Genomic DNA, 26,869 nt, shown 5'->3' with positions numbered 1-26,869 from the left:
ATTGAAACTCTGACTAAACACGGGTTTTCCCATTCATTTGTAGATTTTACAGCACCCAATCAAGTAAAGCAGATAATTGGTCTTCATTACGATTTTAATAGAAATCGTAGTCGAAATAATTGTTTACACAGATGCTCACACATAAAATTCCATTATTTCAAAATACAGTACAAAAATAAGTAACCAAAAACAAAAAGATGATACCAAATGCAATAAATAGTGGAAAATATTACACCTAGTACAGTACATGCACAGTGAGGGGTAGGATCAAACAGTCCTTTTTTTTTTAGTGCATTCCACTAAAATTCTGCAGTCAACTGTGATTCCTCTTGTGTGCCGATTCCAGCTTGCGATTGCCTTCAAATGTCACTTGAGTAAAAGTTTCCTGGATTGCTTTGCCTCACATTCTCATGCTGACCGCTACAGCTTTCATACTCGGGATCCACCTGTTCCTCTTTGATGGCGATCCTCTTTGCATCTTCTGCACACACACACACACATACAAAAAAAGCAATTTAAAAATAAATCAATAAAATGAACGGAAAGACTCCTAGAGTTGCTGTATGCAGCGATAGTTTACCTTTAGCCTGCAGCAGGTCAAAGGAGTAGTTGGTCTCTAGCACGTCACGGCTGGGCGCTGCGCCCTTCACGTGGTCTCGCAGCTCCTTAAGCTTGATGTAGAAGTGAACTTTGTCCTGCGCGCGGGGGAACTGGGCACACCGCGGGCTGGAGGAAGGCATCAAGTAGCACACCTAGACCAAAAGAAACACTCTTGATGAGGGTTTCTCATTTGCGGATGTGGTGGTGTTGGAACATACCGTTTCCGTGTCTGGGATCTTGTAGGGCTGCAAGCCAAAGTCCAGGTTCTTGGCCTTCACGCCAAAGATTTCCTTGCAGAATATTTCGTAAATACCTGATTGGATAAAAGATGTATTGTTCATGTCATACGGACAGAATAGAAGCCATCTGCAGCTTTCCTTTTTTTCCATCACTTGAAGTTGTACCTTTTCCATTAAAAGCCGCTATTAGCGGCTTGTATTTTTGCAGCTTTTCTAGTAGCTGTCGCCCTCCTTCACGGATTTCCTTACTGGGAAGAAAAACAAGACAAGCTTGAATTTATTTTTATATACAAAGTGTGTCAACTAAAAACGGTTTAAAGTGCTGTTAACTTCCTTTTGTTTTTGAAACATAATCACCTGGAAAGGTCTTTGCTGCCGGGCGTGGTCCTCTCCACCATGTTTGTAAAGCCGATGCCGTATTTCTCCGGCAGGCTCTCATCGTGCGTGAAGTTCAGCTGCTGCTCGGTGAAACCAGCCAGAAACAAACATTTCCCTGCAGACAAAGCAGGATACAATTCTCAATCATTCTATTTGCCTGATTTTGCAAATATGGACACGGATATTTGGGGAATTTCATGTGCCGCTACTGTCCACTTTGATGGGTTTCCTCCTTACAGGACTAATAAATCATTATTCAGTTTTATTAAACATAGTTGTCAGTAACTTGTCAAGCAGTTGCATATTTGCATTTATTTTCTTGTTATGTTCTTTATTGCACCTGTCCCGGTTGACAGTTATTTGTGGAAATGAATGAGCGGTTCGGAAAATGGATGAATGAATGGACTTCAATCAATAAACGTCACTTTGAAATTGTGAACCAAATGGTCACTATCAGACAAAAAAGTTGCTTGATTTTCGTTTTTGAGTTAAAAACACAAAATGTGTCTTTTTTTTCTTTTCTTTTTTTTTTTACAATGCTTCTTTATGCTAATGCACATCGGGAATTTTCAATATATTTACTTTATAATAAAACATTTTGCTGCCACTGCCACTGCCACTTGCTGTTGACTGAAAATGACATCATAGTACCGAAGAGCGCAGGTAATAACCAATCACTGATCACCTGTTTTCTGGGTTTGGTCATATGACATTCGCAAACTGAGTTCTAAGGCTTTGATGTCATTTTCAGATTTCAGAAAGTGGCAAAATGGCCGCCTCCTGAGATGGATGACGAATCAAAATACTGTGCTTAGACTAGTGGGGGCACTTCGAACATTTTGAAAGAACATTTTTGACTTCAATTCAAACTATTCTATTAATAAACAATAGTTCAGTAATGAAAAGTCAACATACAGAAATGGTTGCCAGGGTTGGGGTAGTGATGCCCTTTGTAGGCCGACATCAGTCCCGGGTTAATTCCAATCTGAGGAGAAATACGAGGCGGTTACCAAGAAAACAGATCCAGAGGACCCCCCCCACGCTCTTCAGACAAAAACCTGACGTCTTCTGAGAATTGTGCACCTGTTATGAGTGAGGAATTCGTATATACTGTATGCTCTTTACAACTCACGATCAAAATGTCAAGATTGTAGGTAATAACGTCAGGCAGTGTTTTGGCCATAACCTCAGCCACTGACATGCCGTTGAAGCGGTTCAGCGTCCTTTTGGCCTTCTTTGCCGCCGCCTCGCTCGCATCCTCCTCTTCCTCTTTCACCGCCCCCCCTCCTCGTTCGCTCTGGTTCTTGGGCGGCCGGCCTCGCTTTTTCTTCACCGGCGTGACCGCTAAGAGAAAATAAGTTAGAGCAAACATATTATGGAAATGTTTACATTTTTATAACTTGTATACAAATAGGTGGCTGGCATAATGTGGAAAGTGGTTCCTACATCCATTTTCTATAGCGCTTGTGGGGGGGGGGGGGGGGGGGGATTACATAAGTCGCCATTAAAAGTACATTTCATTTACCTTGAGGTGGATTAGCAGGTGGACGTTGGTGGTGAACATTTAGCTCCTCTTGCTGTGTTGTATGATGATACTGAGGTTGTTGCTGTATTGCATGTTCGTACTGAGGCTGCTGCTGTTGTTGTTGTTGAACTGTATATTGTTGTTGTTCCTGTAGGTAAGCAGGATGCTGCTCCTGCTGCTGCTCCTGCTGGTAGACGGGCTCCTGGAAATGGGAGTAGTTCTGATAAAATTGCTCCTGGTAGAGCGGCTGTTCCCCGTGCACAGACAGTTCGGTCATGACGGGCTCGTCCCTGAGGCCCTCGCTGTAGTGGTTGTGGTGCGACATCACATGTTGCACCTCGGGGTGTTGCTGGCTCGATTGGTACCTTGGAACAAGAGGAGGAAGAGCACAGGAAGCCATCTGAGCAATTAGTCGATATCCTTGCCACCCAGCATAAAGTACATAAGGACAAAGAGTATACTAGTACATTGAACTTAATTTTGCTCAAAGAAGTTTCCATAAAAGTACGATAGGAATTTATATCTGGTGGTCAATGAAGATATGTGACAAATGCACAACACTTAAACTTGCATACGTTCCTCAGACTATTCCAAAAGTTTGGGAAATTGGACTCTGGAGTGAAAATTCAGAATGCAACTAAAATGGACACTACCCTTTTATAGGTCAACTTAATTTGTCCTTCATTAAACTTTGGAATGCACATGTCCAACTGTATAGCATTTCAGTACTTTTTGCACTCTGACAAGGAGCTCAACACCACATTTTTAACAGGTCTCATCTGATTCATGAAAATTTCAGAGAACATTCACTTCTATTTCTTTCTGCGACTCTTCCAGTCTCCCTATATTTTTTTTTGTGAGGTTGTGTAAAAAGTACTGAAACTTTGAAAAGCTGGACAACAGTGTAGAGGTCAAATTAAGTTATTTTTAAGATCATCCTGCAATGTCACCCAAATGTCGAACATCTCTAACTTTTTGTGAGTAGCTAGTGCACATAGCTATACAACCAACATGCAAAATAAAATAATAATAATAATTTAAAAAAAAAACCTATGGAATTGCTCAGAAATGTTGTTGTATACTATGTTTACGTAAAATACAGCTGCATGTCTTTGTGAATGATTTAGCCTGTAGATTACACATTGCATTCACGAAAATGATCTTAAAAAGGAAAAAAAAAAGACAAGCCGAAATGATTAGTGCATTCCTCGGAGAGCATCCACTTCCAGCGACAACTCACCACTGCTGGAAATAATCCGTGGGCACCGTCAATGGTGTAAACTCGTTTTCCTCCATATTAACTGTTGATTTACTTCACAAAAACATCAACATTCATTTGTTTGCTATTACAATTGTTAGCTTTAGCGTGAGAACAACGAAGCTGTGTAAATCAGGAACCATAGACGGACAATGGCACTTGTCGCTCTACGTTACGTTTAACAGACAATTTTAAATAATATACTTCTTGTGGGATAAAACAATCAGATATATGCCAAAGCTGACATACCTGTCATACATTTTTAGGCTTCGGATTTGGAGACGAGGGGGCAGGGAAGCGATTCCAAAACAAAGAGCATTTAAACTTTGCGACGCGTTCGCTTACCGCCACCTATCGGTCGGAAGCTGCACTTTGTTCTTCTTCTTCGTGGAAAATAGTTATTATACACATTACCGTCACCTATTGGACAAAAGGCGACCTGAGTTAGTAAAAGCAAGGAATACAGCACTGATGTAGCCTCTTAAACTGCAATTCTATAAACATATTTTTTTGCACAATTAAATAAGCAATATTCTATCGTTTATGCGTGTTTTGGGATTGTCGTAGTCACGCCGCCTTCTACATATTTGGTCACCGAAGAAGAAGGCGACCAAAGATAACACAGGTAAGTACACCACTTCGTATAAAATGAGCTGCCCATTTTAACTTTACCAATTAATGTGAGAACTTAACGTGTAAAACGTCAAACAAAAATTATAATAATTATTACATTAAATAAAAGTTTGAGCAGCAGTAAACACTTACGTTGGATTTGCACTATTTGTAAACTCAAGCAGAGTGGATTCTCTTGCGCGTCGTTGTGACCTTCTACTGGCTACTACGTGTAGTCAGTATGTCAGTGTACCAAATGACCGATGCTTGGGAATTTGTTTTAAACCAGCGTTTACACGTGTAACAGTGCAAAAATCCAGCAAGATCTGTATTTAAAAGGTAAAACTGCGGGTGTGTGAGGGGCCTCTTTCTTAAAACGTGATCAGCGCAGCCAGATAGCTTGTCATATGAGCAATGTGCCAGATAGCTTGTCATATTAGCAATGTGCAGTGTTGACGTTTATGCCATAATACATGTTTGTGTTTGTTCACAGTCTGCACGTGTGCATTGTGTTCCACGTTGAAGGAGTGGGGAAATGCCTGCTGGCGTCTCGTGGTCTCGTTACCTGAGGATGTATGGAGTCAGTATGTTGGCCATGTTTGCAGGGGCACAGGCGGTCCATCAGTACTACTTGCCTGATTTGGTGAGAGGGCTGAATTAAAAGGAGCCATATGAAATTTTACGCTGCCTATGGCTTAAATAGTAAACGACAAATATCTTGGTGCCTTAAGAGACTTTGTTCAATTGTCATTTTTAAATGTTGAAAATGTATTTTTTATGTTATTGATTTTCGTCAAAAGTATTATGATTGGTATTCATATATAGTATATTTATTGTGATTAGTGCTAATAATAGAGCATAGACTCATACACAAAATCTTCACTTGCGAATCGTGTTAACTGTTAACGTTAGCAGATGACATTCAAATCAATTCACGTCTTGTGCTTAAAAAAATATATATATTTAAAAAACAAACCAACAAAAAAAAACATCATAGTCTAACAAATGAAAAATCCAATTTCATTAAAATGGTAAATGGAGTGCACTTGTATAGCGCTTTATCTTCATCATACATTTGCAAAGCCATATTCACTTATCTCATTCAAATTGACCAGAGTGTAGCTCAAAAGGTTTTCCTTTTTAGTTTAAAATAACTTACTTCAGTCCCCAGGGCCCGCGCCGTACCGTGGCCAACAACAGAATCCAGGATGTTTTTTTTTTTAATCCATCCCCGTTGTGTTTTACTAGCCTGATCCTAGCTAGTGCTTGTTCGACTTAGTTTGCAAACTCCCTTTCGTTGGTTGCAAAGAGGTCAACAGAGAGGTGTTGATACACTGCCGACCTGTGCTTTATTGACTGTCGCTGTGATTTTTTCATTTTCCATCAGAGTATACCAGAGGTCCCCCCAAAGCCTGGCGAGCTTCGGACAGAATTACTCGGCTTCAAACTCAGAGAAGCAGCCGCACAGCAGCAGATGGAAGCAAAACTCAAGATGGACTAATACGGAAATATAATTGGAATAATGAACTATATAATGAAAATATCCTCAGGGGAATAGACACTTATAGTAGACTTTGGTTTCGACATGTTCAGACGAAGACAACGCAGTGGGGACATTACATTAACTTATCACTGTTTGTTTTGATTTGAATGGCGCATGTGAAAATGTGAAGAAACGCCTGCTTGAACAGTTGAACTTCATTTGGTGTTATCTTCCATTTTAAATGGTGGCAGGTGTATGCTGACTCCCATGTAACGTGAGTTTGAATGTCATTGGTTAATTCCAAACAGCCATTTCACCTATAGGTTAAATAAATATATAAAAACAGTACACAATTGCTTTCCATATTTACCTACACTGATTGCTTGCTATATGGTATTAAATCAATTAATGGTGAAGAATCTCAAAGTGACCCTTGCATCCCTCCATTTTTGGAGGAAAATGTTGAGAGAGAGAGAAAAGAACTCAGTGTAAACTTCTAACAGCTGACACAACTTTTTGGTTTTTGACTGTCACACAAGTGTTAAAAGGCCAAATGTAAGTAAACCGCAAATTAGCGAGCATGTTGACTGACAGTTTTGTGGTTCAGAGTTTGAATCTCAGCTCAGGCATTTCTACAGTAAGTGTTCACCTTATGCTTGTATAGGTTTTGTACTGGTACTCTGGCTAAAAAAAAAACAGTCAATGGCATTTTGCAATTGCCTGTTATGAATGTTTGTGTCAAATATGATTTTGTATAGATTATATATCTTAGACAGGTGTTAATTTTGTTTGGAATTTGTCTAGCAACGTTTATTTATATACGAAATAAATATATGTTTTTAAGTCGGACAAAAAAAGTAACAACCAAGAGGACCTTGAGGCGATGCGGTATCCTAGCAACCGACATCAACAAAAACAATGGACGACAGCATAGCGACGGAACGAGAGAAAGAAGCTTCGTCTTATCTGGAAAAACACAAAATCTTTGACCTCATGAAAAACCTCACCAGCATGCTCTTCTTTTATAGACCCGGTTAGTCCTTTATGTGTGGCAAACACCTGTTGTTTTAGCGCACTTTATGAGGAAAAAACGGCTCAATTTTACCTCACAGTTAGATAAACTAGCATGTCATGTTTATTTTTCTGATTAAAATACAGTTTTCTATATATTAAAATGTTTCGTCTACGTTTGTCAGACATCTTTTTGTGTCTACAAAATGTATAAATATTCTGTAAATGTAGAAAAGTACTATGAAGATTGACTGAATTTGGCCACTTTACATTTATTTTAGTCCGAACCTCTTTATCCTTCAGTCTTTGGTATCTTTTCAATTGCATCGCAACTCTAACTGATTTGTCCTTTTCATTCAGATGATCCCAAAGAGTTTCTCATCGAGAAACTGAAACAACTAAAACAAGCTCGAGATAGTGGTGAAAAAGCACCCAGTCTGCTCAGCCATTCCAATCTGGATGCAGTGTTTGGTATAGTGGACCCAGCCAATGAAAGGCATGTCACCTTTGCACAATATAAACAGGGTGAGTATGTCCCATCTCAAGATATATATTTTTTCATTATCTTCTGCTAATAGAGCCTTATTTTTTTTCCCACAGCTCTTATCTCCTTGGGCATGAAAGACATCAATGAGTGTCCCGATGGCGTAAACGAAGATAAAATATCCTACGATACTTTCATAACAGAAGGGTAAGAGAGGTTGTGTGAGAATTTGCTTGTTAAAAGTCAGTATTTTAACAACATAATAATACCTATTCTCTGATTTTTACAGGATGCTAAGCTTGGAGAAAAGCTCAGCGACATACAAGCAACCTTAAATTATAATGCTTATTTTAAAATGTCCATAATATTATGTTTATGTGCAACTTGATGTTGTCATTCCTAGTGTTTTGCAATTTGCAGAGATGTGCTTTTAGCACCTAAGAGTGACCATTTCTTTGTATCTTCAGACACATGTGCAATTCTGTTCTACGTTATGTTTTGAAACAGACCAATATGACTGCATGATATGATTTCATAGCAATGTAAATATAGATAAATAAAATAACAAAAAAGGAAAACATATTTGGTGGAACTTATGTATGGACCTAAAAACTCCAATGGTGTTGTTTGCTAATGCTAAAAAAGACTAGTGTATATATATTAAATTGTGTTACATTAGATTATTATTGTCAATACACATGTCACAAGTACAAGGCAACAAAATGCAGAATGCATAAAACCAGAAGTCCACAAGCAGTGATTGTATAGCATATAAAGTATCTGTGTACGGCATGTAAGTCACGAGATGGTGCATACATTTATCTCGTGTTTAATTCTACAGATATGTAAAGGCTCTAAGACTATGATCATGAGAAATAAAGTCTGATAAAGTATCTACCACAAATCAATCAATGCAAAATGCCAATTGCAATTATTGGAGCAAAAGTTGGATGATGCAGAACAATAAGCGAACACTAGTGCAATGGATGGTCTACTATATGTATGGAATTGCGGTATGAAATATTTTAGTAGTAAATATTTTTCTTATATGAATCCTACACATTTTCACACATCCATTGGACAGACATATTTATCTTTGAAACAAATTACTTATTTTTATTTTTTTAATAAACAAAAGATTTTTTTGAAACACATTAGTCGGGTTGCAATTTATTTGGTATGAATTGGTGGCATTCACAGTTCATATCATGTAAACGTTCAGTTGTTAGATTTTTAATACATTAATATACATTTATCCATCCATCCATCCATCCATTTTCTTAACCGCTTGTCCTCACAAGGGTCACGGGGGTCGCTGGGGCCTATCCCAGTTGGCTTCGGGCAGTGGGCGGGGTACACCCTGAACTGGTTGCCAGCCAATCGCAGAATATACATTTAATGTTTGTATTTTATTTATTTGTTTTGGTATTGTATATTTGAAGTACTTTATTTGTTTTTTGTGTATTCAGTCTATTTATTCTGGATTGTATTTATTTTATATTTTTTTACATTTAGTGTATTTCTTTTTATATTTGCTGTATTTTATTCATATATTTTAATAGTTGCTGTATTTATACTTCAAATTTTTACATGTACTTGTTTTTCTTTTTGTCAATTTAATGCATGTTGTTTTACTGTACTGCCCTGTACATGAGCAACGGCCGCCTCCCGGTGGGCGTGGCCAAGCCCAATTCCGGAAGTGACATGGCCGCCTCCTTGCGTGAAGCCCTTTCTCCTGTCTCTGCTTAGTCTTGGGGGTTTGCTTTCTTAGGTTTTCTCCCTCTCTCAACTGTCACCGTTTTTCACCGGGTCGCGGTCGCTTGGATCTCAGCATGGGCACCGTCCACGCCAGGGTAAGAAAAAGCGACGGAAACGTGCTGGTTTCGGCGTTTGACCTCTCGGCGTGTGCGGCTGCTAAGGAGAAAAGGGAGGCCCTCGGTGACAGCGTCCACCCTTCAACGAGAGAGACATTGCCATTGCTGGCAAATTCCGCTCTTATTATCGAGCAAAATACGCATATTTGTGCATCCTGACCTTAATCGCATTTTGTACGCTGTGCGTTTCAGGCACCCTACAACACTGACAAACTCGCTGTTTTCATGACACTAATTATTATGTATCCATCACATTTTTTTTTTTAAATCTGGAAAAACTGACATAATGGAGATCCACTATACTGTGTTGTACACTCACTGGACACCTAGGTACACTCGCACTGTATAATTATGTGTAATAATACAGCATGATAAACAATAACACTCCGTTTATTCATTTGATTTGGGAATGTGAGACAAAGCATACAATGCAGATACAGTATACAGTAATATTGTAAAGGCAACATTTTGATGCAAGTCTTGTATTGCATGTCTTAATGGTGGAGGCGTACCTAATGGAATGTCCAGTGAGTTTGCGTAACAACAGCAGAAATACTGTAAGAAACAACTAATTAAGCCACAAAGCATTTGTTTACTTGCTGGTATTAGTAAATGGATTGAATTATTTAACGTTAATCACAGTGTGTCTTAGATCTTTGATTGTCTTTGTGTAATGTGTTGTTGTAGAGCCTGGACCCTCTGCCCATGCAGGGTCCTGAGCTGGGAGTTCATGCCGATGACATTGAGCCTCCCGATATGGAGCAGGAACCCAAGCAGGAAATTCTGGAAAACAAGAATGTAAGATCCACATAGTTGCCAAACACTCTACAAAACGTTCCTTGTGAAATTAATTGTCCTTGTGTTTCTGTCCAAAGGTGGTGGTCCAGCGGGTGCATATAGATGGACTCGGGAGGACCAAGGAGGACCTGCTGTCCTATGAGATCTCAGATGTTTTCCGTGCGAAAAATTTAATCGACGTATGTACGGTCTTGCAAATCTTCAACTGCAAAGTGAAATTCCAGTCCAGTGAGTGACTCCTGAATGCTCTTTGTTGTTTCAGGTCATGAAAAGATCTCACGAAGCCAGGCAGAAGCTGCTCCGTCTCGGAATCTTCCGCACAGTCGAAGTTGTTATTGACACCTCCAGAGGTACAACCACAAAATAAACAAAAAGTTGGGAGATGGATTTTCGGGGAGTTTAAAAAAAATAAGGGCTGAACAATTAATATGATTTTAATTGACATTGCTATGTAGAATAATACAATTTTCTAATCAAAAAGACTGCAATTTTTTTGTTTTTTTTTGTTTACTGTAGTGTATAGATAAGTTCAATGCTTAAGAGTTTCACGAAAAATGAAAAGTTGAGGCAATAAATCCCCAGATTTAGTCCCATTTTTATTGTAATCTGATTTATTACATACACTGATTTATATTTACGCCACACTTTTTTGGGTAGAATTCCGTGAAGTTGTCGTAGTGTACACTTAAAACACTGTAAAGTCTTAAGTCATATTTATTCACCGTGCAATTTCCTTTATTTGAGGATAATCCTTTTTTATTAGACCAAAACATTTACATATAATAAATCTGGCATTAAAAAAAAAAATCATTATACAGATGTATTTATTGCTTATGTTTGTTCAAAAATACAATTAGAGGACCTTGAAAAAAATAACTTGACTGTGATCACAAGAGAAAACAAGAAAAAATCAGTCAGCATTCAATCCAGTCCAACTTTGCCTACTTTTTATATTTAAGGTGACGACGCTCTTCCCAACGGCCTTGACGTGACGTTCGAGGTCACCGAGCTGAGGCGGATGACGGGCAGTTACAACACTATGGTCGGGAACAATGAAGGAAGCATGGTGAGCGCACAATCGCATAGAAGACAGTTTCATTGTAGTTGTGTCACTACTCATTCTAAGCGATGCTATAATAATGTTGCACGGCAGGTGCTGGGAATGAAGTTGCCCAATGTGTTTGGCCGGGCCGAGAAGCTCACCTTTCAATTCTCGTACGGCACCAAGGAGACTTCCTACGGTCTTTCCTTTTTCAAACCTCAAGTGGGCAACTTTGAACGCAAGTAAGAATGGGAGATTTTGAAGGCATCTCAGTTATTTTTCTTGTCATGCGTACACAATTAGGAGACTTACTCACTCGCGACCTTCATGAGATCACTGCATAATTATCACGCTTTTTGGCATACCTTGGTGCTAATGGCTCTGGAATAGGAGCGGAATGTTGTGCCGTGAAGTGAATTTCCTTTCCACTGTTTTTTCCATTATCCAGCATCACGCTCAACGCCTACAAAGTAACCGGTCAGTTTCCGTGGAGTTCGCTGAGGGAGACGGATCGAGGCGTCTCGGCCGAGCTGAACGTAAATGACGTTTACGTGGTCGTCATTGCCGTTTCGTTGTGAAAAGAATTTGACTGTATGCCATCCATCCATGCTCAGTTCCCCGTGTGGAAGACCAACCAAACCTTGAAGTGGGAAGGCGTGTGGAGAGATTTGGGATGTCTGGCTCGCACCGCCTCATTCGCTGTCCGGGAAGAGAGTGGACATTCCCTCAAGTCGTCACTCGCGGTATTAAGGCTTTAAGGCCGTGTTACCACATGACATCATTTTTTTTATCTTAATACATTGCTTGTCAATTATTTTTTATAATGCCCCACCAGGAGCAAGACAATATATTTGTTCGTTTATTTTAGTGTGTATAATTAAGAAGGGAAAATAATGTATTATTTAGATACACTACACACAGACTGAAACATTTGGTGTGTATTTTAGGGCCAATAATAATATTTAAAAAAAACACCTCAATAATCTCAAAAAGTTAGAATACAGTATTACATAAGAAACAGTCAAGGTGGTTTTTAATGTTGAATTTGGCTTTCTAAAACACTTTTCTCTAATAATTATGGCTGCATTGTGGAATATAATCAAACTGTTTTTTAATTGAGTTAAATTAACTTTTGCATCTCGTTCTTAGTTCTTAAGATGCACCTCTTTGTAAAAATGTCTAGAGCTGTCTAAATCAATTGACAAGAAATCAATTATCAAATTAATAGACAACTATTTTAATCATCGAGTAATATCTTGGAGCCATTTTTCAATTTAACTGTCCAAATCCTATGATTTCAGCCTATCAACAGTAATTGTTCACTGATTTCTGTAGTCCTTCATTAAAGAAGACTGATTATCTTCTATAGTTGTTAAAAAATAAGACATTTGCAAACATCCGTTTTTACTTTGATAAACAACGACCGAACCGGTAACATAGTATACAATATCAACCCCCCCTTTTTTTTTTTATCCGTATATGAATGCAAAGTACAAAATAACCACCAATCACTGGTTAATAAAAAAGTAATCAGGGGAAAAAAATGCTTTTTTGGAATACACTTTAATGCAAAATTTAAATTAATCAGATGAATCGATTGAATATTCGATAGATTAATTGATGTTAAAAATATTCGATAGTGACAACACTAAAAATGTTATCAACACTTAAACTCTAGATGCTGGGATACAATAATGTGTAAAAAATATAAATCTGTCGTCATTTAAGTCAAGGACGTAGTTAGCCAAGTTGTTACTTTGAATGGTATGATTACATGTTCAGTTCACAAACACTCATCATTTCATTCTTGAGAGTTGCATTTAAGAGTTCCTGCAAGGTTGATAGCTTTCTTCTTTTCTCCTTTAGCATGCCATGGTCATCGACACCAGAAGCTCCTCCATCCTGCCCAGGAAAGGCGGCCTCTTGAAAATCCATCAGGTACTTCATCAGGCATGAATGCACAAGCTCATTTTAATCAATTAATTGACAGAATATTTGATGTGCAGGAGCTTGCCGGTTACACAGGAGGAGATGCCAGTTTCCTGAAGGAAGACTTTGAAATCCAACTCAATAAAGGCCTCTTCTGGGACTCTGTGAGATTTACTCACGCAATTGTCAAATGATCACAGTTTATTTTAGAATTTTCTTCTCCAGCACCTTAACATTTAAAAAAAATAAAATAAAATTCTACAGGTTCTGTCTGCCTCCTTGTGGGGCGGTTTGCTGCTGCCTATTGGTGACAAGCCGACAAGCATAGCAGACAGGTATGAACTATCTTTCTTAAACTAGGAGTCAACTTTAAACATTTCCCGACAATAATATGTTATATGTGACCTTATTACGCCAAACATGACATTCTGATTAATATTACATTTTTGGAATATGAGTTAGCCATTTTTTTATCCTTCTTGGGGGGCGGCCATTTTGCCACTCGCTGTCAACTGAAGATGACATCACAGTTGCTCAGGGATCAGGCAACAACCAATCAAAGCTTACCTGTTTTCTGAAGCTGAGCTGTGATTGTTTTTTCCCTAAGACCTGAGCAACTGTGATGTCATCATCAAACGACAGCAAGTGGCAAAATGGCCGCCCCCTGAGATGGATAAAAATGGCTGGATTTTGCTGCTTAACTCACTAACGCAATATATTATTGTAAAAATTTGTTTTTTTTTGGGGGGGGGGTTGACTTTAAATTTTAAACATTCTTTGTAGTCCCTCTGTCTTAATTTTCTTTGTCGTCCCTCCAGGTTCTACCTGGGCGGCCCCACCAGTATTCGTGGTTTCAGCATGTACAGCATGGGCCCGCAGAGTGAAGGTGAGCTTTTTGGCTACGCTGTTAGCTTTGATGCTTATTTCTGCATATTTTCATCGTTTGTGTTTTTGTTTTTTTGTTTTTTTACTGGTATGACAGGCGATTACCTGGGAGGCGAAGCCTACTGGGCGGGAGGCCTTCACCTCTACACTCCGCTGCCCTTCCGGCCAGGCAGGGGGGGCTTTGGCGACCTTTTCCGAACGCATTTCTTCCTCAACGCTGGGAACCTTTGTAACCTCAACTATGGTGGGTTAGCTGTATTTAGATTTGTCTTTGGGTTTTTGTGGCTTAGTATACAGTGTTCCCTCGTTTCTCGCGGGTTCATCTTTCGCGGCCTCGCTGTTTCACGGATTTTTTACAGCATGCTTTTTTTTTTTTACAGCGCGCTTTTTTTTTTTTTAACAGTGTATGCACGCGCCGTCCATCGCTGCCATCAGACGGCTCAGCGCGCCGCCTGCCACCCGTCACCCGCCCCACGGTTCACGCAGGCCCGCGCCGGCCACAGCGCTCGAGTAGAGTTTCGGGGGCACCGCGGCTTTGCGGTCCCGCGGTTAAAATGTTTTTACGCGTCCAGCCTCGTATCTTCATCATTCAAATTAAGATTGTCCGCCACGAACCATGCAGTCGTGCCTCGTCACGCGTCGACCACCCGCCCCACGGTTCACGCGGGAGCACCGCGGCGATGCGGTCCTGGTCAAAATAGGTTTACGTGTCCTGCCTCGTATCTTCCTCATTAAAATCAAGATTGTCCGTCCGAACCAGTCGTGGCCATTTGAAAATCCTCGGTGTCCTGGAGGTCTTAGGGCGGCCCGGAGATAAAGGACCAACAAACGGCAGATTTTTACCCGGGATGGGAACCATCGCCGGCGGCATGACTTTTTGAAAATCCTCTGTGTCCTGGAGGTTTCTGGCCGGCTGTATCTCCCCACCCCTACGTCCTACCGGGGACATACGGGCATCCGCGGATTCGTCTCAACGAGACCTTTCCAACGGTGTATGGCCCGTCCCTTTCCGACCTTGCCCGTCCGTTGCGACCTGGAGATAGAGGCCCGACAGTTTCCCCAATTTCATGCCCAGGAACGCTCCATGGCTTACCCCTAGATTACACCGCATGCGTGTGCATTGCGGATCCGCTCCGCCGATTTGTTTCCATTTCCAGCTGTTTCATATTACACCAGCTGCGTATGCGCTGCGGATCGACTGCCGATCAGCTTGTCGTGCCGAGACCGCCAGACGAATAGACCCACGCGGGCAGGCGCCGACCACCAGGCAGCAATGCGCCCCCGAGCCTCCCGGTCAAAATTGATTTCTCCGTCTCGTACCATCATCATTAAAATTAAGAGTGTAATTTCTAACAGCTGTTTTGTTGTTGTTGTTGTTGTTGTGTGTGTGTATTTTTAATTACTATTTTTATTTTTTTAGGAAAACATACATTGATCGCCGTTATATTTTTGTTTATTAAATACATTTTTGGGGTATTAGTTCTATTTTATTATTATTTTAAAATCTACAAAGGTTTGAACACTGAGAGTGTATAAGCCTACTGCATTTAAATAAGAGGTACAGTATGTGAGAAAATGTTAACGCCTATCAAGAAAAGTGCATGTATAAATTGTGTGGTGAGGCATTAGCCTTAAAACATATAATAAATGAAAAAAATACAGTATGAATGAAAAATATATACTGTATAATAAGTAAATAAAAAAAACGTTTAAAGGGAAAAAAAAGAACATATGATGAATGATTGATTGATGATTCATAATGAACTAAAAATCATACCAAAACGAAAAAACATATTATCAACAAAAAAATATATATAATTTCCATTATCGCGGGTAGTTTTTGGAACATAACACCCGCGAGAAACGATGGAACACTATATAGTAAGCTAGATGAAGTACACCGAGTCCAGCCTCACCGTATGCGGCATCACTCAAATTTAAGGTAGACCGCTTTTTTTCCACACTTGTATGACGTTTAAGAAGCTAAAAAAAGACTCGTTTTTACATTTCTCCTCGTCATTAAACTTAAACATACATAAAGAATGTTAGTGTTTCTTAAAACATTGCCTATAATCATTAAGATTTTATGATGGCGACAGTTTCACTCTGGAAGGTATTTTTGCTCATTCCAGTTTTTTCAAAAGCAGAGTTTGACCTGTATGCTGAAAAATATGGTATTAGGAGGTTGTGTATCAAAATTAAATTGACCTGTAATAATACAAATAATAAAGAGCTTTGTGTTTCTCATGCTTAGGGGAGGGCCCTCAAGCACATTTGAAGAAACTGGCCGAGTGCATCCGTTGGTCATATGGACTTGGCATCGTGTTGCGTTTGGGCAACATTGCCAGACTGGAGCTGAACTACTGCATTCCCATGGGAGTTCAAAGTGGAGACAGGTAAAGATGCTATTGACTCACAAATGCCATCTTGATGTCCATTAGCGCCCCTACCGTAGATAATTGTTTTTCAGTTAAATGAGACGTACCCTTTCACAGAAGTGCAGCTACTGTTTTTGTAAAAGTCTGCACACCGTTGTTCAAATTCAACCAAAATACATCGGACGTTGTTTTCTTTGACTGCTGTCTTCCAGGATATGCGATGGGTTCCAGTTTGGAGCAGGAATACGCTTCCTCTGAAGCCACAAGTCGCCGTTCAACAGGAATGGCACAGCCATGTTGCTGAAAGGGAAGACTGCTTGTAGTAGATGTTTGTTTGCAATTTATCACTTCAATGATAAAAATGTTTGCACTGAATTAGTGTTGCCCTGTGTTTATTAATCACTGGCGAGCTTGACAAGTTGTTAAGCCACAAGGTGGAGACAAATGGCTACCAATGATGTACAGTATTCCGTGTTATGCACTGTAGGGCCTATGTGTATACATAAATTCTGAGCTCCTCAAATAGGGATTATAATAATCCTATTTCCCTTCATTTGTACAAAATATATATTTACAACAAAGAATTGATCTTTGCTCACTTGTCTAGGCCGGCAAAGTACTGAATAGTGACGGGTAGAATTATAAATGATTCTTCTCCATAGCAGAAGATGCATAGGCAACCCATACATCATGCTACACACAAACAAACAAATCTGTGAGTAAATGTAGATATTTGACATTGAGAGATCACCATTATTTCATTTAAAAATAATACATTTTTGAGTGTAAGATTTCTCCAATGTAATATGTGTGCCGTAATTAAAAATATAACAGTAACAATTCGTTTTCAATTTTGTGATTGTGAATAGAAAATCATGTATGAATGGATAGTCAAAGGAGTGCCACAACTGCGCGGCACTTTTCGCTCACATTTGAGTCACGTGTGTCTTAACACACTTTGTGGTTGGCTAAACGTGCACATGCGCTTCGTCATCACTTCCGTAGCCTACTAGCTTTTAGCTTAGCCATCGTCGCGCCCATACAACGTTGCTGTTGGGACGGCGGACGATAGTGGGGGCTGTTCATTATTCTCACGGTTCTCGAATTTTCGCCTCCATACCCCCATTGTGGCGCTACATTCACGCCGAGGTGGTGTCAATATTATTAGTGCCACGACCCTGTAAACTAGCGAGAGAAAAAAACGGCCGTGAGGGGATTTTTTTGGCGCAGTATTTTTTTTTTATATTTGAGCTGAGCGCCAGGCACATCGGACGCACGCTGATGGCGGTCACTATCGAGGCTCTCTATCGAAGCTACGGGGTCCTTGCTGATGCCAAGGACGACGTCAGCCAGGTATGGAAAATTGCAAAAACACAGCATCTGTTTTCCATATGAGGCTTAGCCAAAACGCTATATTTTCATTTTAAGGCCAATGTTGCCTGGCTACTAGCTTACGTAAGTTTATGTTGTGAGTGGGGGGGCTAAGCTAGCAGCTAGCTGTTAGCCTAGTGATTGGGCTGATGTTAATTCACAGTCGAACGCGCTACGAGGCAAGTTTTGTTCATAATAAAAACACAATTGCATATTTGGATATTTAAAGCATTTGTCTCTTCTACTACTAAGCGGTATTAATGCGACTCATTACTATCAGGATGAGTAGAAGGTAGGTAATCACTATAAAATGTGTTATTATTTATTTATTTTTTTACATTTAGTCACCCCTCCCTCCTTCGATTCCTGACCTGTCTGCCCTCATTTGCTTTCTATTCTTGTGTCCACCATTTCGTTTGCAAAAAAACTACTTAATGCTATTATTTTATTTCAAACACCTTGCCTTCCTGTCTGCCTTTTACTCAGTCTTGTTTTCCTTCCCGTCTTTTTTCCCCGTCGTCTTTTCCTTACTTTATCTCTTTCCTTCCTTTTTGTCTTCTTTCCTTCTTCCCTCTATCCGCGGCCGCCAGACTGCCATCCTTACACGTCTTTTCTTCCGTCACTGAAACCTACTTTTCTTCATTGCCTCTTTTGCTTTCCATTATGCCGGTTTTGTTTATCTGGCATGCTACTGGCTTTCCTTCCTTCCCTTTTGCCGTTCCTTCCACTTTGGACCTCCTTTCTTCATCACAGTACCTTTCGTTTCCTTTTCGTTTTGCCTTTCTTCCCTTAGCGTATACCTTTCTGCCTTCACTGCCTCCTTCCTTTAATCTCATATCTGCTTTTTACTTCCTTTCCTTTTGACACACCATTTCTCATTTCCATGGATTCTTACTTTATTGGTTCCTTTGCCTGAACCTGCTTTTCTGCTTTCCTTCATTCCCTCCCTCCTTAACACTGTCATACCAGTTTTTATTCATGCAGTCACTTAACCTTGATTTATGTTTGCCTTCTTTTTGTTCTTTAACTACTTTTTCCCCATTTTCTTTACTTCCTCCACCATCCTTTGTCTTTCTTCCACCTCAGCTCTGCTTTCACTTCCTACATACTTTGCCTTCCTTCCTTTCATCTGAGCTGCTCTTTATTATGCATCTTTCCTCTACTTAAAACAATTCCTCTGTTTTCTTTCCTTTGGTGCATGTCCAATACTGCTTTAGAATCCCCTTTTTTTGTTCTTCACTCAACGCATTTGTCCGTATTCAGGGTACATTTGAAAAATGTTACATTTAGTTACTTAATCAGACCTATTTTTACCATGAGTTTTAGTTGTCTTTTTAAGGAGCAGTAGCTTTTCCTGCAGCCTCCCACACCATGCAGCAATTTTGCCTATATTTCCAGGATTGGCCTACTACAACTGACACCAACCAGTAGTTTTTTTCAATGAGGAATTCAGTCAGTGTCTATAATTATGTTAAACACATGCACAGAACCAATTTGTTTCCTGTTCCTTGCATTCTGCAGCACAAAGATGCCTACCAAGTCATCTTGAATGGCGTGAAGGGCGGGCCCAAGGAGAAGCGCCTGGCGGCTCAGTTCATCCCCAAGTTCTTCAGCAGCTTCCCGGAGTTGGCGGATGCCGCCATCAACGCCCAGCTGGATCTCTGCGAAGACGACGACGTGTCGGTAAGCGTGACAACTACGTGCAGTCTGTCAAAAACGGAATCTCGGGCCACCTTCATGCGCCGCCATTTACATATGTCTATTGATCGCCTGCTCACTTTGGTCCAGATTCGGCGGCAGGCTATCAAGGAGCTCCCACGGTTTGCAACTGGTGATAACATCCTCAAGGTGGCGGATATTCTCACCCAACTCCTCCAGACAGGTATTGGATAAATAGCAAAGTGGCACCTTGAATTAAGAATGCTGCACTAAAATGGAACAGTTAATTAAGGTACTGCAAGGAGAGCCACAGTCGTCACTACGCTTTCAGCAAGGGTTGGGCAATAAATCAAATTACTTCGATACATCGTCATTTAAAAAAATATATAATAATTGAAAAGTTGCTAAATCGAGTTTTGTTTTCTGGATTATTAAAAGCCGTTGTTCTTATGTTCAGTTACATCCAAATGTATTTGTGAGTTGTAATTTGGCAGAATGCTGGATGGCTGGTTAACAAGGCATGTGTACAATAGCTACCAAGTACTTAATTGTGTTACTTAAGCAGAAACAATGATTATTAAGTTTATGTTAAAAATTATTTAGAATCAGCATACATAACTTTGTTGTCTAAACATTTTTGCACAGAAATTATTTTTGAATAAATAAAACCTTTAAATAAATGTTTGTTGGGTGTATTAGATTAAAATCGTAATCGTCCTGAATGACCGAAATTTTTTTAGATTTTATTTTTTGGCCATATCACCCAGCCCAACTTTCAGCCATGAATTCTACAGCCAAGCACACAAATAAAAAAAATTGAACAATTAGCAAGAAATGGCTGCAAGCCACAACTCAGGCACTGACTCCTCATGCCTGCTAACCTCCCAACCTCAGCTTCTGATGTCAGTCACTAAGATGCGCACAATTTTATGGTACATGCTCAGGTAATCACCTTCACAGCAGACCTGTTGTCTGGGTTTGCTCATGTAACGTTCGCAAGCTGAGACCATAGGCACTGTGGTGCCATTTTCAGTCGACAGCAAGTGGTAGTATAAGGCATAATGGCCGCCGCCTGAGATGAATAAAATGGGGTGGATTTTGCCGCTTAATTCATATTTCACAAACGCAATATTAATCAGAATACCGTGTTTAGACTAGTGGGGGTGCATAGAACAAATTGTTTTTTCCATTAAAGCATAAAAAAATATTGATGTTCTTTGGGCGCTGGAACGGATTAGTTGCATTTCATTTCAACAAGGAAAATTGATTGTCTATACGAGTTAATTTATTAACGAGCTGGGTCATGTAATAAATTTTAACTTGCAAGTCAAGGTCCTACTGTATTTTGTTTTATAAGTTTGTTGTCACTCATTATTTTTGGTGGTGTTAAATAAAAATCCAGTTTTAAAGAGTAATATCTGCATTTCTCTTTTAGATGACACTGCCGAATTCAACCAAGTGAACGTTTCGCTGATTTCCATCTTCAAGATTGACGCAAAGGGTGTGTGTGTGTGTGTGTGTGTGTGTGTGTGTGTGTGTGTGTGTGTGTGTGTGTGTGTGTGTGTGTGTGTGTGTGTGTGTGTGTGTGTGTGTGTGTGTGTGTGTGTGTGTGTGTGTGTGTGTGTGTGTGTGTGTGTGTGTGTGTGTGTGTGTGTGTGTGTGTGTGTGTGTGTGTGTGTGTGTGTGTGTGTGTGTGTGTGTGTGTGTGTGTGTGTGCGTGTGTGCGTGTGTGCGTGTGTGCGTGTGTGTGCGTGTGTGTGCGTGTGTGTGCGTGTGTGTGCGTGTGTGTGCGTGTGTGTGCGTGTGCTTGCATGTGTGTTTTTCAGTAAACGTTTGCATTTTCCCCCCTGCTAACATTAATTAAGGATTTCATGTGTCCTTCAGGCACCCTCGGTGGCCTCTTCTCACAGATCCTTCAAGGGGAGGACATCGTGCGTGAGAGGGCTATCAAATTCCTGTCCACCAAGCTCAAGACTCTGCCAGAGGATGTCATGACAAAGGAGGTGGAGGATTACGTCTTTGCCGAAGCTAAAAAGGTTGGCCATGTGTGTTTCTAAATTGAGACCCCCCCCCCCTTTTTTTTTTCAGCAGTTAATGGTTTCATTTTAGATTCATGGCATATTAAGTCAAATTGGACCTTATTATTAAAGAAAAACATCTTACCTAAGCTCTTGTTGACAATGCGCCCCGCTTGCCCGCTCAGGTATTGGAGGACGTGACGGGCGAGGAGTTTGTGCTGCTGATGCGCTTGGTGTCGGGCCTGCGCGTGTTGCAGACAGTCGGCGGGCGCCAGCAGCTGGTGGAGCTGGTGGTGGAGCAAGCCTTCCTGGAGCAGGTGCTTAACCCGGCCGACCACGACACGGTGGACCGCCTGCTGCAGTGCACACGCCAGGCACTGCCTCTCTTCTCAGTGAGTACATGGACTGTGTGTTTTTTTGTTTAGTTTTTCACAGATTTGGGGCGAATTTGAGTTTCAGTGTCGGTGTCTCTGTATGAAATGTCTCTATAATATATATTCCATTCTTTCTCTCTGTAGAAAAATGTTCATTCCACACGTTTTGTGACCTACTTTTGTGAACACGTCCTGCCCAACCTCAGCACTCTGACAACTTCTGTGGCCGAGCTCGACATTAAGCTTGAGGTCAGTTTCTATTTCCTTGTTGTGTCTTTTTTTGGGTTCAAGACCCCCACCAGCACAATAAAATTCTGGTGCACAAGCCAAGAGTATGCAAAGAAATCATCAGAGCAAAGAGTGACTATTTTGAAGAAACTAGAATATAAAACATGTTTTCATTTATTTCACCTTTTTTGTTAAGTACATAACCCCACATGTTCATTCATAGTTTTGATGCCTTCAGTAAGAATCTACAATATAAATAGTCATTAAAAAAAAATGCATTGCATGAGGAGGTGTCAAAACATTTGGCCTGTACTGTATTTCTAACTTCACAGGTAATTGCGTTTGCTCGCTGAATTGTTGAAGATGCGTAGTGTTTAAGTGTCGTCGGGAAACAAACATGAAATTACTTGCGTAGTGAAGAAGTGCTCCGTTATTCTCGACAAGAGTTTATGCGGTATGTCTGCTTCCAATCAGCACCTCGAGCTCAGGTTTGGCATCAAACATGACGTAAATACCCGCAAATGCCTACAGCATGCACAGTCGACAAGGTGTTGCGCGTTTGACGTTCTTAACGGCTTTTAAGTATTCACCTAGTCACACTATTGTTCATTAGCGGTACAAGAAGTCGTGTCTTTTTAACGCCATCTGTTTGTGCGCAGGTCCTCAAGCTGCTGGCAGAGATGAGTCCTTTCTGTGGCGACATGGACAAGCTGGAGACCAACCTCAACATGCTTTTCACCAAGCTACTGGTGGGTAAACAGCCCAGACCACCTTCGACCAACATATCACTATTGGCCTCGACCCCAAAAAGAACAAAAAATCCCATATCCTTCGGGCTCTATGCTTGTACATTTCAATTAAATTACACCAAATTCCTACCTAATTCTTATTTATTCACATAGAAAGTTTCCAAAATTCCTTATCTTAAATTTCCATGGAAAGGGAGCAGCAACTTTCTGGAAATGTACCTGAAATTTTCCACCTCTTTGCAACCTTATCGGTGACAGGCATTTTTATTTTTTAGGAGTACATGCCTCTGCCGCCGGAAGAGGTGGAGAATGGCGAGCAGGCATCCGGCGAGGAGCCCAACCTGCAGTTCAGCTACGTGGAGTGTCTGCTTTTCAGCTTCCACCAGCTGGGCAAGAAGCTGCCCGACTTCCTCATTGACAAAGTGGATGCCGAGCGCCTCAAAGACTTCAAGATCAGGTGTGCACATCACCCACAGTTGATATGAGCCACACCACCTCATAAAATGTCAGCTTTTTTAATGTCATCTAATACCTACATGGTTTTGATTTCACTTACAGGTTACAGTATTTTGCCAGAGGCCTGCAGGTTTACATCAGACAGCTGCGAGTGGCTCTGCAGGGCAAGACGGGAGAAGCTCTCAAGACAGACGAGGTACACACAACAAACTTTCTTAGTTCAATCTGTCAAAACAGGCAAGAGCTGACCAGGACCTTTTATTGTCATCAGAACAAGATCAAGGTGGTGGCCCTGAAGATTACAAACAACATCAACGTCCTCATAAAGGTTGGTTGCAGTTTGAATAGGAACTCACACAAAAATGTCTTATTCATGTCTAGAAATTAATCAATTATCTATTACATTGTTTCCTCAAATAGTGGTCCCAACTCAAATGAACACCATGCCATCCACTTTGGCAGAATAGACGCGTCCCTCAAATTGAGGCCTCCCTTTTCAATTTGAATAGCTCTTATTATTTCTTATCATGTGGACATGGACATTTAATGCTACTGAGCCATTTTAATCTGTTGCAAACCAAAACATTTTATTGTTCCTTGAGCTTCTTTTTTTTTTATGTCAAAACCTCAACTTAATTCCTTGACACAAATGACTACATTTCCATTATTTAGTGCTCTGGCACCATTGTGTGAAAGAGAGGGCACGAAGTGAGAATAAGTGAGGTTTATTTTTAGCAAAAAGCTCGGGATAAATTCTACAAATAAAACGTGAATAGAAAACTGTGAAGGCGCCTGTTCACTGTCGTCCATATTTTATCGTCATACTTACAGAATGGTTGTGTAATACTAAAAGTTGTTATTATTTTATTTTCTATAATTCACCCTTTACTTCAAATCACCCCCCTCCCCATGTAATTCTGTGTCTCAGGATCTCTTCCACAATCCTCCGTCATTCAAGAGCGCCGTCACTCTGTCCTGGAAGCCTGTCCAGAAGGCAGAGGTGGCAGCGGTGGTGTAAGTTTGACATTTGCAACACAGCTGATGCCGAAATATCCTTGCATGACTGATTATCAGCTTTCCTGTTGTTTTGAACCCTGCAGTCTTAAGCGTCCGTCTGGTGACGACGTAGGTTCGGGTGCCACCATAAAGAAGCAGGTAGTCCCACAACCTCGGCGGGATGCTCGGCAAATCTACAACCCACCCAGCGGCAAATACAGCGCCTCCCTAGGGAACTTCAACTACGGTGGGAATTCAAACACACTCCTATCATGCCGCACGTTGATGTTTTTGTAGTAACGTACTGAAATGTTCTGGATTATTTTATGGACATGTTATCTTATGACATGATTATACTTTACTAGGTTTGGGTCCTGATGACCAAATTTGCTCTATATTAGTCCTTAAATAACAAATATTTTCATGGCATTGTACAAAATTTTGGCACACAAAAACTTGACATGGTTGCTCCAAAGACCATCCCAGTCACACTATATAAAGAGTGTATAGTTACTTTATAGTTAAAAATAAATCATTAACTCATTAATTGCCAGTCCACTAAAAAAGGATCTTTGACGTCTATAGTCATCAATGGCAGCGATTCAGCGACTGATTTAATATATTTGCTAGTGAATCCTTTTGTTTTTTATGGGACCTTGAAATGAATGAAAAACCTTGAAAGAAAATTAGATTTTTATTAGTTATTTAAATAGGGAGAAAAAGGATAAATACAGACTTGGGCCCCAGCTTTATTGGTTTAAAAAAAGAAGCATCTTTGGTTTTCCTCGTGTAAATTTAAATAAAAAATCAAAAAATCAGATAAAAAGGTGTGCTTAGACCCCGATTTATCAGTTAGAATTAAAAAACGAAGTTTAAAAAGTCATTAGAAAAAATCATTTAACATCGCCATTTAAAAGAAAATCTAACACAAATAACCATGGGTCCTGTTTTTCAATTATTATTTTTTATCCGAGTCCTTTGTTGATCAATTACTACAAATAATTACTAAGTTAATAGCAAAATCATCCCCAGGGCACTTTTTCTTCAATTCATAATTCAAATGTTTAAAGATAAAACCATGGGTTTTTGGATCCTCAAAAGTTATTGAAAAAAAATATTACTTTCTCTGACATCTGATGAGTTTGAAATATGTGCTTGCTTGATATATAGAGCGAAAGTAGTTAAAAAAAAAGTGTGCCTTAAGTGAGGCCACTGTTTGTGTAATGATTCAAAAACGTTTCGATTGAATTTATTTTGTGTGAATTGTGTGGGCCATTGCTAATGTGGTTTCCACCACTAATGTTGCCTACAGAGCAGCGCGGCGGCTTCAGGGGCGGACGGGGACGGGGCTTCGGCACCAGAGGCAACAGAAGCCGAGGGCGGATCTATTGAGGCGGGTCATGAGAGGGGGTGGGGTGGGGTCGCTTGTCACTCACTGAACTACATCACATTGGGATCCCTACCATCAACCTAAATGGACTATGTATGTACCACCACTACTGTCCCGCTTCCGCTATTAAAAAAAGGGGGGTCTCCATAGCCCCCCCCCCCCCCAACTCTTAGTCCCAATGGACTTTTCTATCCAGACCAACTAGAACCCGTCAAGAAGCCAAGGCACGTAGCTCTAGATCCTCTCCCTTGTTGTTTTTACCAATGACGTGTATCCTTGTGGAACAAAAAGACTACCAAGTTGTGACACACAAATAGTTTTGGTCCTGCTGGGTGTTTTTCAAAACAGAAAAGAAAAAGGAAAAAAAAAAAACAGTCCTCATTTTGGTTTCCCACGTGATGTTGGAATGCATTTGTTTTTACCTTTTTATTTAATCTTGTTTTCATTTAAAAAAATGTTATTAGTAGAGCTTCAGTTTGAATTGGCTGACTATTATAACTTTGTACGAATTGCTGATGTTGTCGGATTTTTATCATAAACTTGTACGGAAGTATGAACGGTGGTTGTCATGTCTTAATGTACACACATACGCAATGAGCCGACAATTGCTTTTTCTTTGAATTGTTGTTACACTACCGGAGTAATAACAAAAATGTGATAACACGTACACAAGGTTTTGTATACCTAGAGCAGGGGTAGGCAGAGCCCTGGTCCTGCATTTTTTTATTATTTTTTAGATATGTCCCTCTTCCAACACATGTGATTCAAATGATCAGCTCATCAGCAAGCGCTGGAGAAACCTGATAACGATCCTCACCTGTGTTAAAGGACGGAGACACGTAAAACACACAGTACTGTAGCTCACTAGAATCAGGGTTGCCTACCGTCCGACCGAGAGTCTCAGAAACATAAAATATGGACTATAAATTTTCCTATGTATGCAAACTTATGGCCCACCCTGTAGAACCAGAAATGCAACATATGTGTATACATCTACAATACATTACTGAGTGATTGAAAAGTAACTCCTCTTTTGAAAAAAAAAATTATCGTGCAAAATGGGGACACTCTACTTTTGAGTGGCTGAGTGCCCAGAAATAGATGGGTGATCATGCTCCTGACTTGATATATA

At 40.3% G+C, this 26,869-nt stretch overlaps 5 protein-coding genes across 8 annotated transcripts; 4 read left to right on the top strand and 1 right to left on the bottom strand.

Moving 5' to 3' along the window:
• Positions 1-76: 76 nt before the first annotated feature.
• On the bottom strand, positions 77-4,573 carry tdg.2 (thymine DNA glycosylase, tandem duplicate 2). 3 transcript variants are annotated; one of them, XM_086073665.1, is made up of 10 exons: positions 4,250-4,335; positions 3,983-4,054; positions 2,743-3,107; positions 2,350-2,561; positions 2,133-2,202; positions 1,197-1,332; positions 1,005-1,087; positions 819-913; positions 581-752; positions 77-481 (listed from the first exon to the last, which is right to left on the bottom strand). In XM_086073665.1, exons 1-10 carry the CDS (start codon positions 4,258-4,260, stop codon positions 360-362), a joined length of 1,338 nt encoding a protein of 445 aa, XP_085929791.1. In that variant the 5' UTR covers positions 4,261-4,335; the 3' UTR covers positions 77-359. The 3 variants fall into 3 exon arrangements, with proteins under 3 accessions (XP_085929791.1, XP_085929792.1, XP_085929793.1); XM_086073666.1 differs by having other exon boundaries at positions 4,259-4,275; XM_086073667.1 differs by lacking the exon at positions 3,983-4,054 and having other exon boundaries at positions 4,250-4,573.
• A 252-nt stretch (positions 4,574-4,825) lies between these two features.
• uqcc6 (ubiquinol-cytochrome c reductase complex assembly factor 6) lies at positions 4,826-6,574 on the top strand. Its single transcript, XM_086073961.1, has 3 exons — positions 4,826-4,951; positions 5,106-5,255; positions 6,000-6,574. Exons 2-3 carry the CDS (start codon positions 5,148-5,150, stop codon positions 6,111-6,113), a joined length of 222 nt encoding a protein of 73 aa, XP_085930087.1. The 5' UTR covers positions 4,826-4,951; positions 5,106-5,147; the 3' UTR covers positions 6,114-6,574.
• A 202-nt stretch (positions 6,575-6,776) lies between these two features.
• Positions 6,777-8,471, top strand: efcab10 (EF-hand calcium binding domain 10). The gene is made up of 4 exons (XM_086073960.1): positions 6,777-7,128; positions 7,467-7,631; positions 7,707-7,797; positions 7,880-8,471. Exons 1-4 carry the CDS (start codon positions 7,014-7,016, stop codon positions 7,923-7,925), a joined length of 417 nt encoding a protein of 138 aa, XP_085930086.1. The 5' UTR covers positions 6,777-7,013; the 3' UTR covers positions 7,926-8,471.
• An 801-nt stretch (positions 8,472-9,272) lies between these two features.
• Positions 9,273-16,871, top strand: samm50 (SAMM50 sorting and assembly machinery component). Of its 2 annotated transcripts, none has more exons than XM_086073672.1 (15): positions 9,273-9,443; positions 10,152-10,262; positions 10,340-10,441; positions 10,525-10,612; positions 11,222-11,328; positions 11,416-11,546; positions 11,753-11,840; positions 11,919-12,047; positions 13,171-13,242; positions 13,311-13,397; positions 13,498-13,568; positions 14,052-14,119; positions 14,216-14,362; positions 16,373-16,514; positions 16,709-16,871. In XM_086073672.1, the coding sequence occupies exons 1-15, from the start codon at positions 9,423-9,425 to the stop codon at positions 16,752-16,754; spliced, it is 1,410 nt and encodes a 469-aa protein (XP_085929798.1). In that variant the 5' UTR covers positions 9,273-9,422; the 3' UTR covers positions 16,755-16,871. The 2 variants fall into 2 exon arrangements, with proteins under 2 accessions (XP_085929798.1, XP_085929797.1); XM_086073671.1 differs by having other exon boundaries at positions 14,052-14,121; positions 14,209-14,362.
• Positions 16,872-17,512: 641 nt separating this feature from the next.
• Positions 17,513-26,294, top strand: api5 (apoptosis inhibitor 5). The gene is made up of 14 exons (XM_086072985.1): positions 17,513-17,849; positions 19,389-19,550; positions 19,656-19,749; positions 20,962-21,027; positions 21,411-21,562; positions 21,730-21,936; positions 22,063-22,167; positions 22,806-22,895; positions 23,171-23,352; positions 23,454-23,547; positions 23,623-23,679; positions 24,280-24,365; positions 24,452-24,594; positions 25,660-26,294. The coding sequence occupies exons 1-14, from the start codon at positions 17,778-17,780 to the stop codon at positions 25,737-25,739; spliced, it is 1,590 nt and encodes a 529-aa protein (XP_085929111.1). The 5' UTR covers positions 17,513-17,777; the 3' UTR covers positions 25,740-26,294.
• Positions 26,295-26,869: the final 575 nt, after the last annotated feature.

Source organism: Leptonotus elevatus, chromosome 4, assembly GCF_054856555.1.
Source record: "Leptonotus elevatus isolate MCC_2025b chromosome 4, RoL_Lele_1.0, whole genome shotgun sequence".
NCBI classification, from domain to species: domain Eukaryota; kingdom Metazoa; phylum Chordata; class Actinopteri; order Syngnathiformes; family Syngnathidae; genus Leptonotus; species Leptonotus elevatus.
The sequence above is the reverse complement of the archived record's forward strand: the minus strand, read 5'-3'. Positions and strand labels throughout refer to the sequence as shown.

What these genes read in the sequence shown, in the direction of transcription:
- efcab10 (XM_086073960.1), top strand. Translation starts at nt 7,014, where the DNA reads ATGGACGACAGCATAGCGACGGAACGAGAGAAAGAAGCTTCGTCTTAT. An exon ending in GCTCTTCTTTTATAGACCCG is followed by an intron (nt 7,129 to 7,466) that starts GTTAGTCCTTTA and finishes CTTTTCATTCAG; the next exon opens with ATGATCCCAAAGAGTTTCTC. An exon ending in GATACTTTCATAACAGAAGG is followed by an intron (nt 7,798 to 7,879) that starts GTAAGAGAGGTT and finishes TGATTTTTACAG; the next exon opens with GATGCTAAGCTTGGAGAAAA.
- tdg.2 (XM_086073665.1), bottom strand. An exon ending in ACCTGCTAATCCACCTCAAG is followed by an intron (nt 2,562 to 2,742) that starts GTAAATGAAATG and finishes ATTTTCTCTTAG; the next exon opens with CGGTCACGCCGGTGAAGAAA. An exon ending in TGACCTGCTGCAGGCTAAAG is followed by an intron (nt 482 to 580) that starts GTAAACTATCGC and finishes GTGTGTGTGCAG; the next exon opens with AAGATGCAAAGAGGATCGCC.
- samm50 (XM_086073671.1), top strand. Translation starts at nt 9,423, where the DNA reads ATGGGCACCGTCCACGCCAGG. An exon ending in TGTTATTGACACCTCCAGAG is followed by an intron (nt 10,613 to 11,221) that starts GTACAACCACAA and finishes TTTATATTTAAG; the next exon opens with GTGACGACGCTCTTCCCAAC. An exon ending in GTGGGCAACTTTGAACGCAA is followed by an intron (nt 11,547 to 11,752) that starts GTAAGAATGGGA and finishes TCCATTATCCAG; the next exon opens with CATCACGCTCAACGCCTACA.
- api5 (XM_086072985.1), top strand. Translation starts at nt 17,778, where the DNA reads ATGGCGGTCACTATCGAGGCTCTCTATCGAAGCTACGGGGTCCTTGCT. An exon ending in TGCTTTTCACCAAGCTACTG is followed by an intron (nt 22,896 to 23,170) that starts GTGGGTAAACAG and finishes TTTATTTTTTAG; the next exon opens with GAGTACATGCCTCTGCCGCC. An exon ending in ACATCAACGTCCTCATAAAG is followed by an intron (nt 23,680 to 24,279) that starts GTTGGTTGCAGT and finishes TCTGTGTCTCAG; the next exon opens with GATCTCTTCCACAATCCTCC.
- uqcc6 (XM_086073961.1), top strand. Translation starts at nt 5,148, where the DNA reads ATGCCTGCTGGCGTCTCGTGGTCTCGTTACCTGAGGATGTATGGAGTC. An exon ending in AGTACTACTTGCCTGATTTG is followed by an intron (nt 5,256 to 5,999) that starts GTGAGAGGGCTG and finishes ATTTTCCATCAG; the next exon opens with AGTATACCAGAGGTCCCCCC.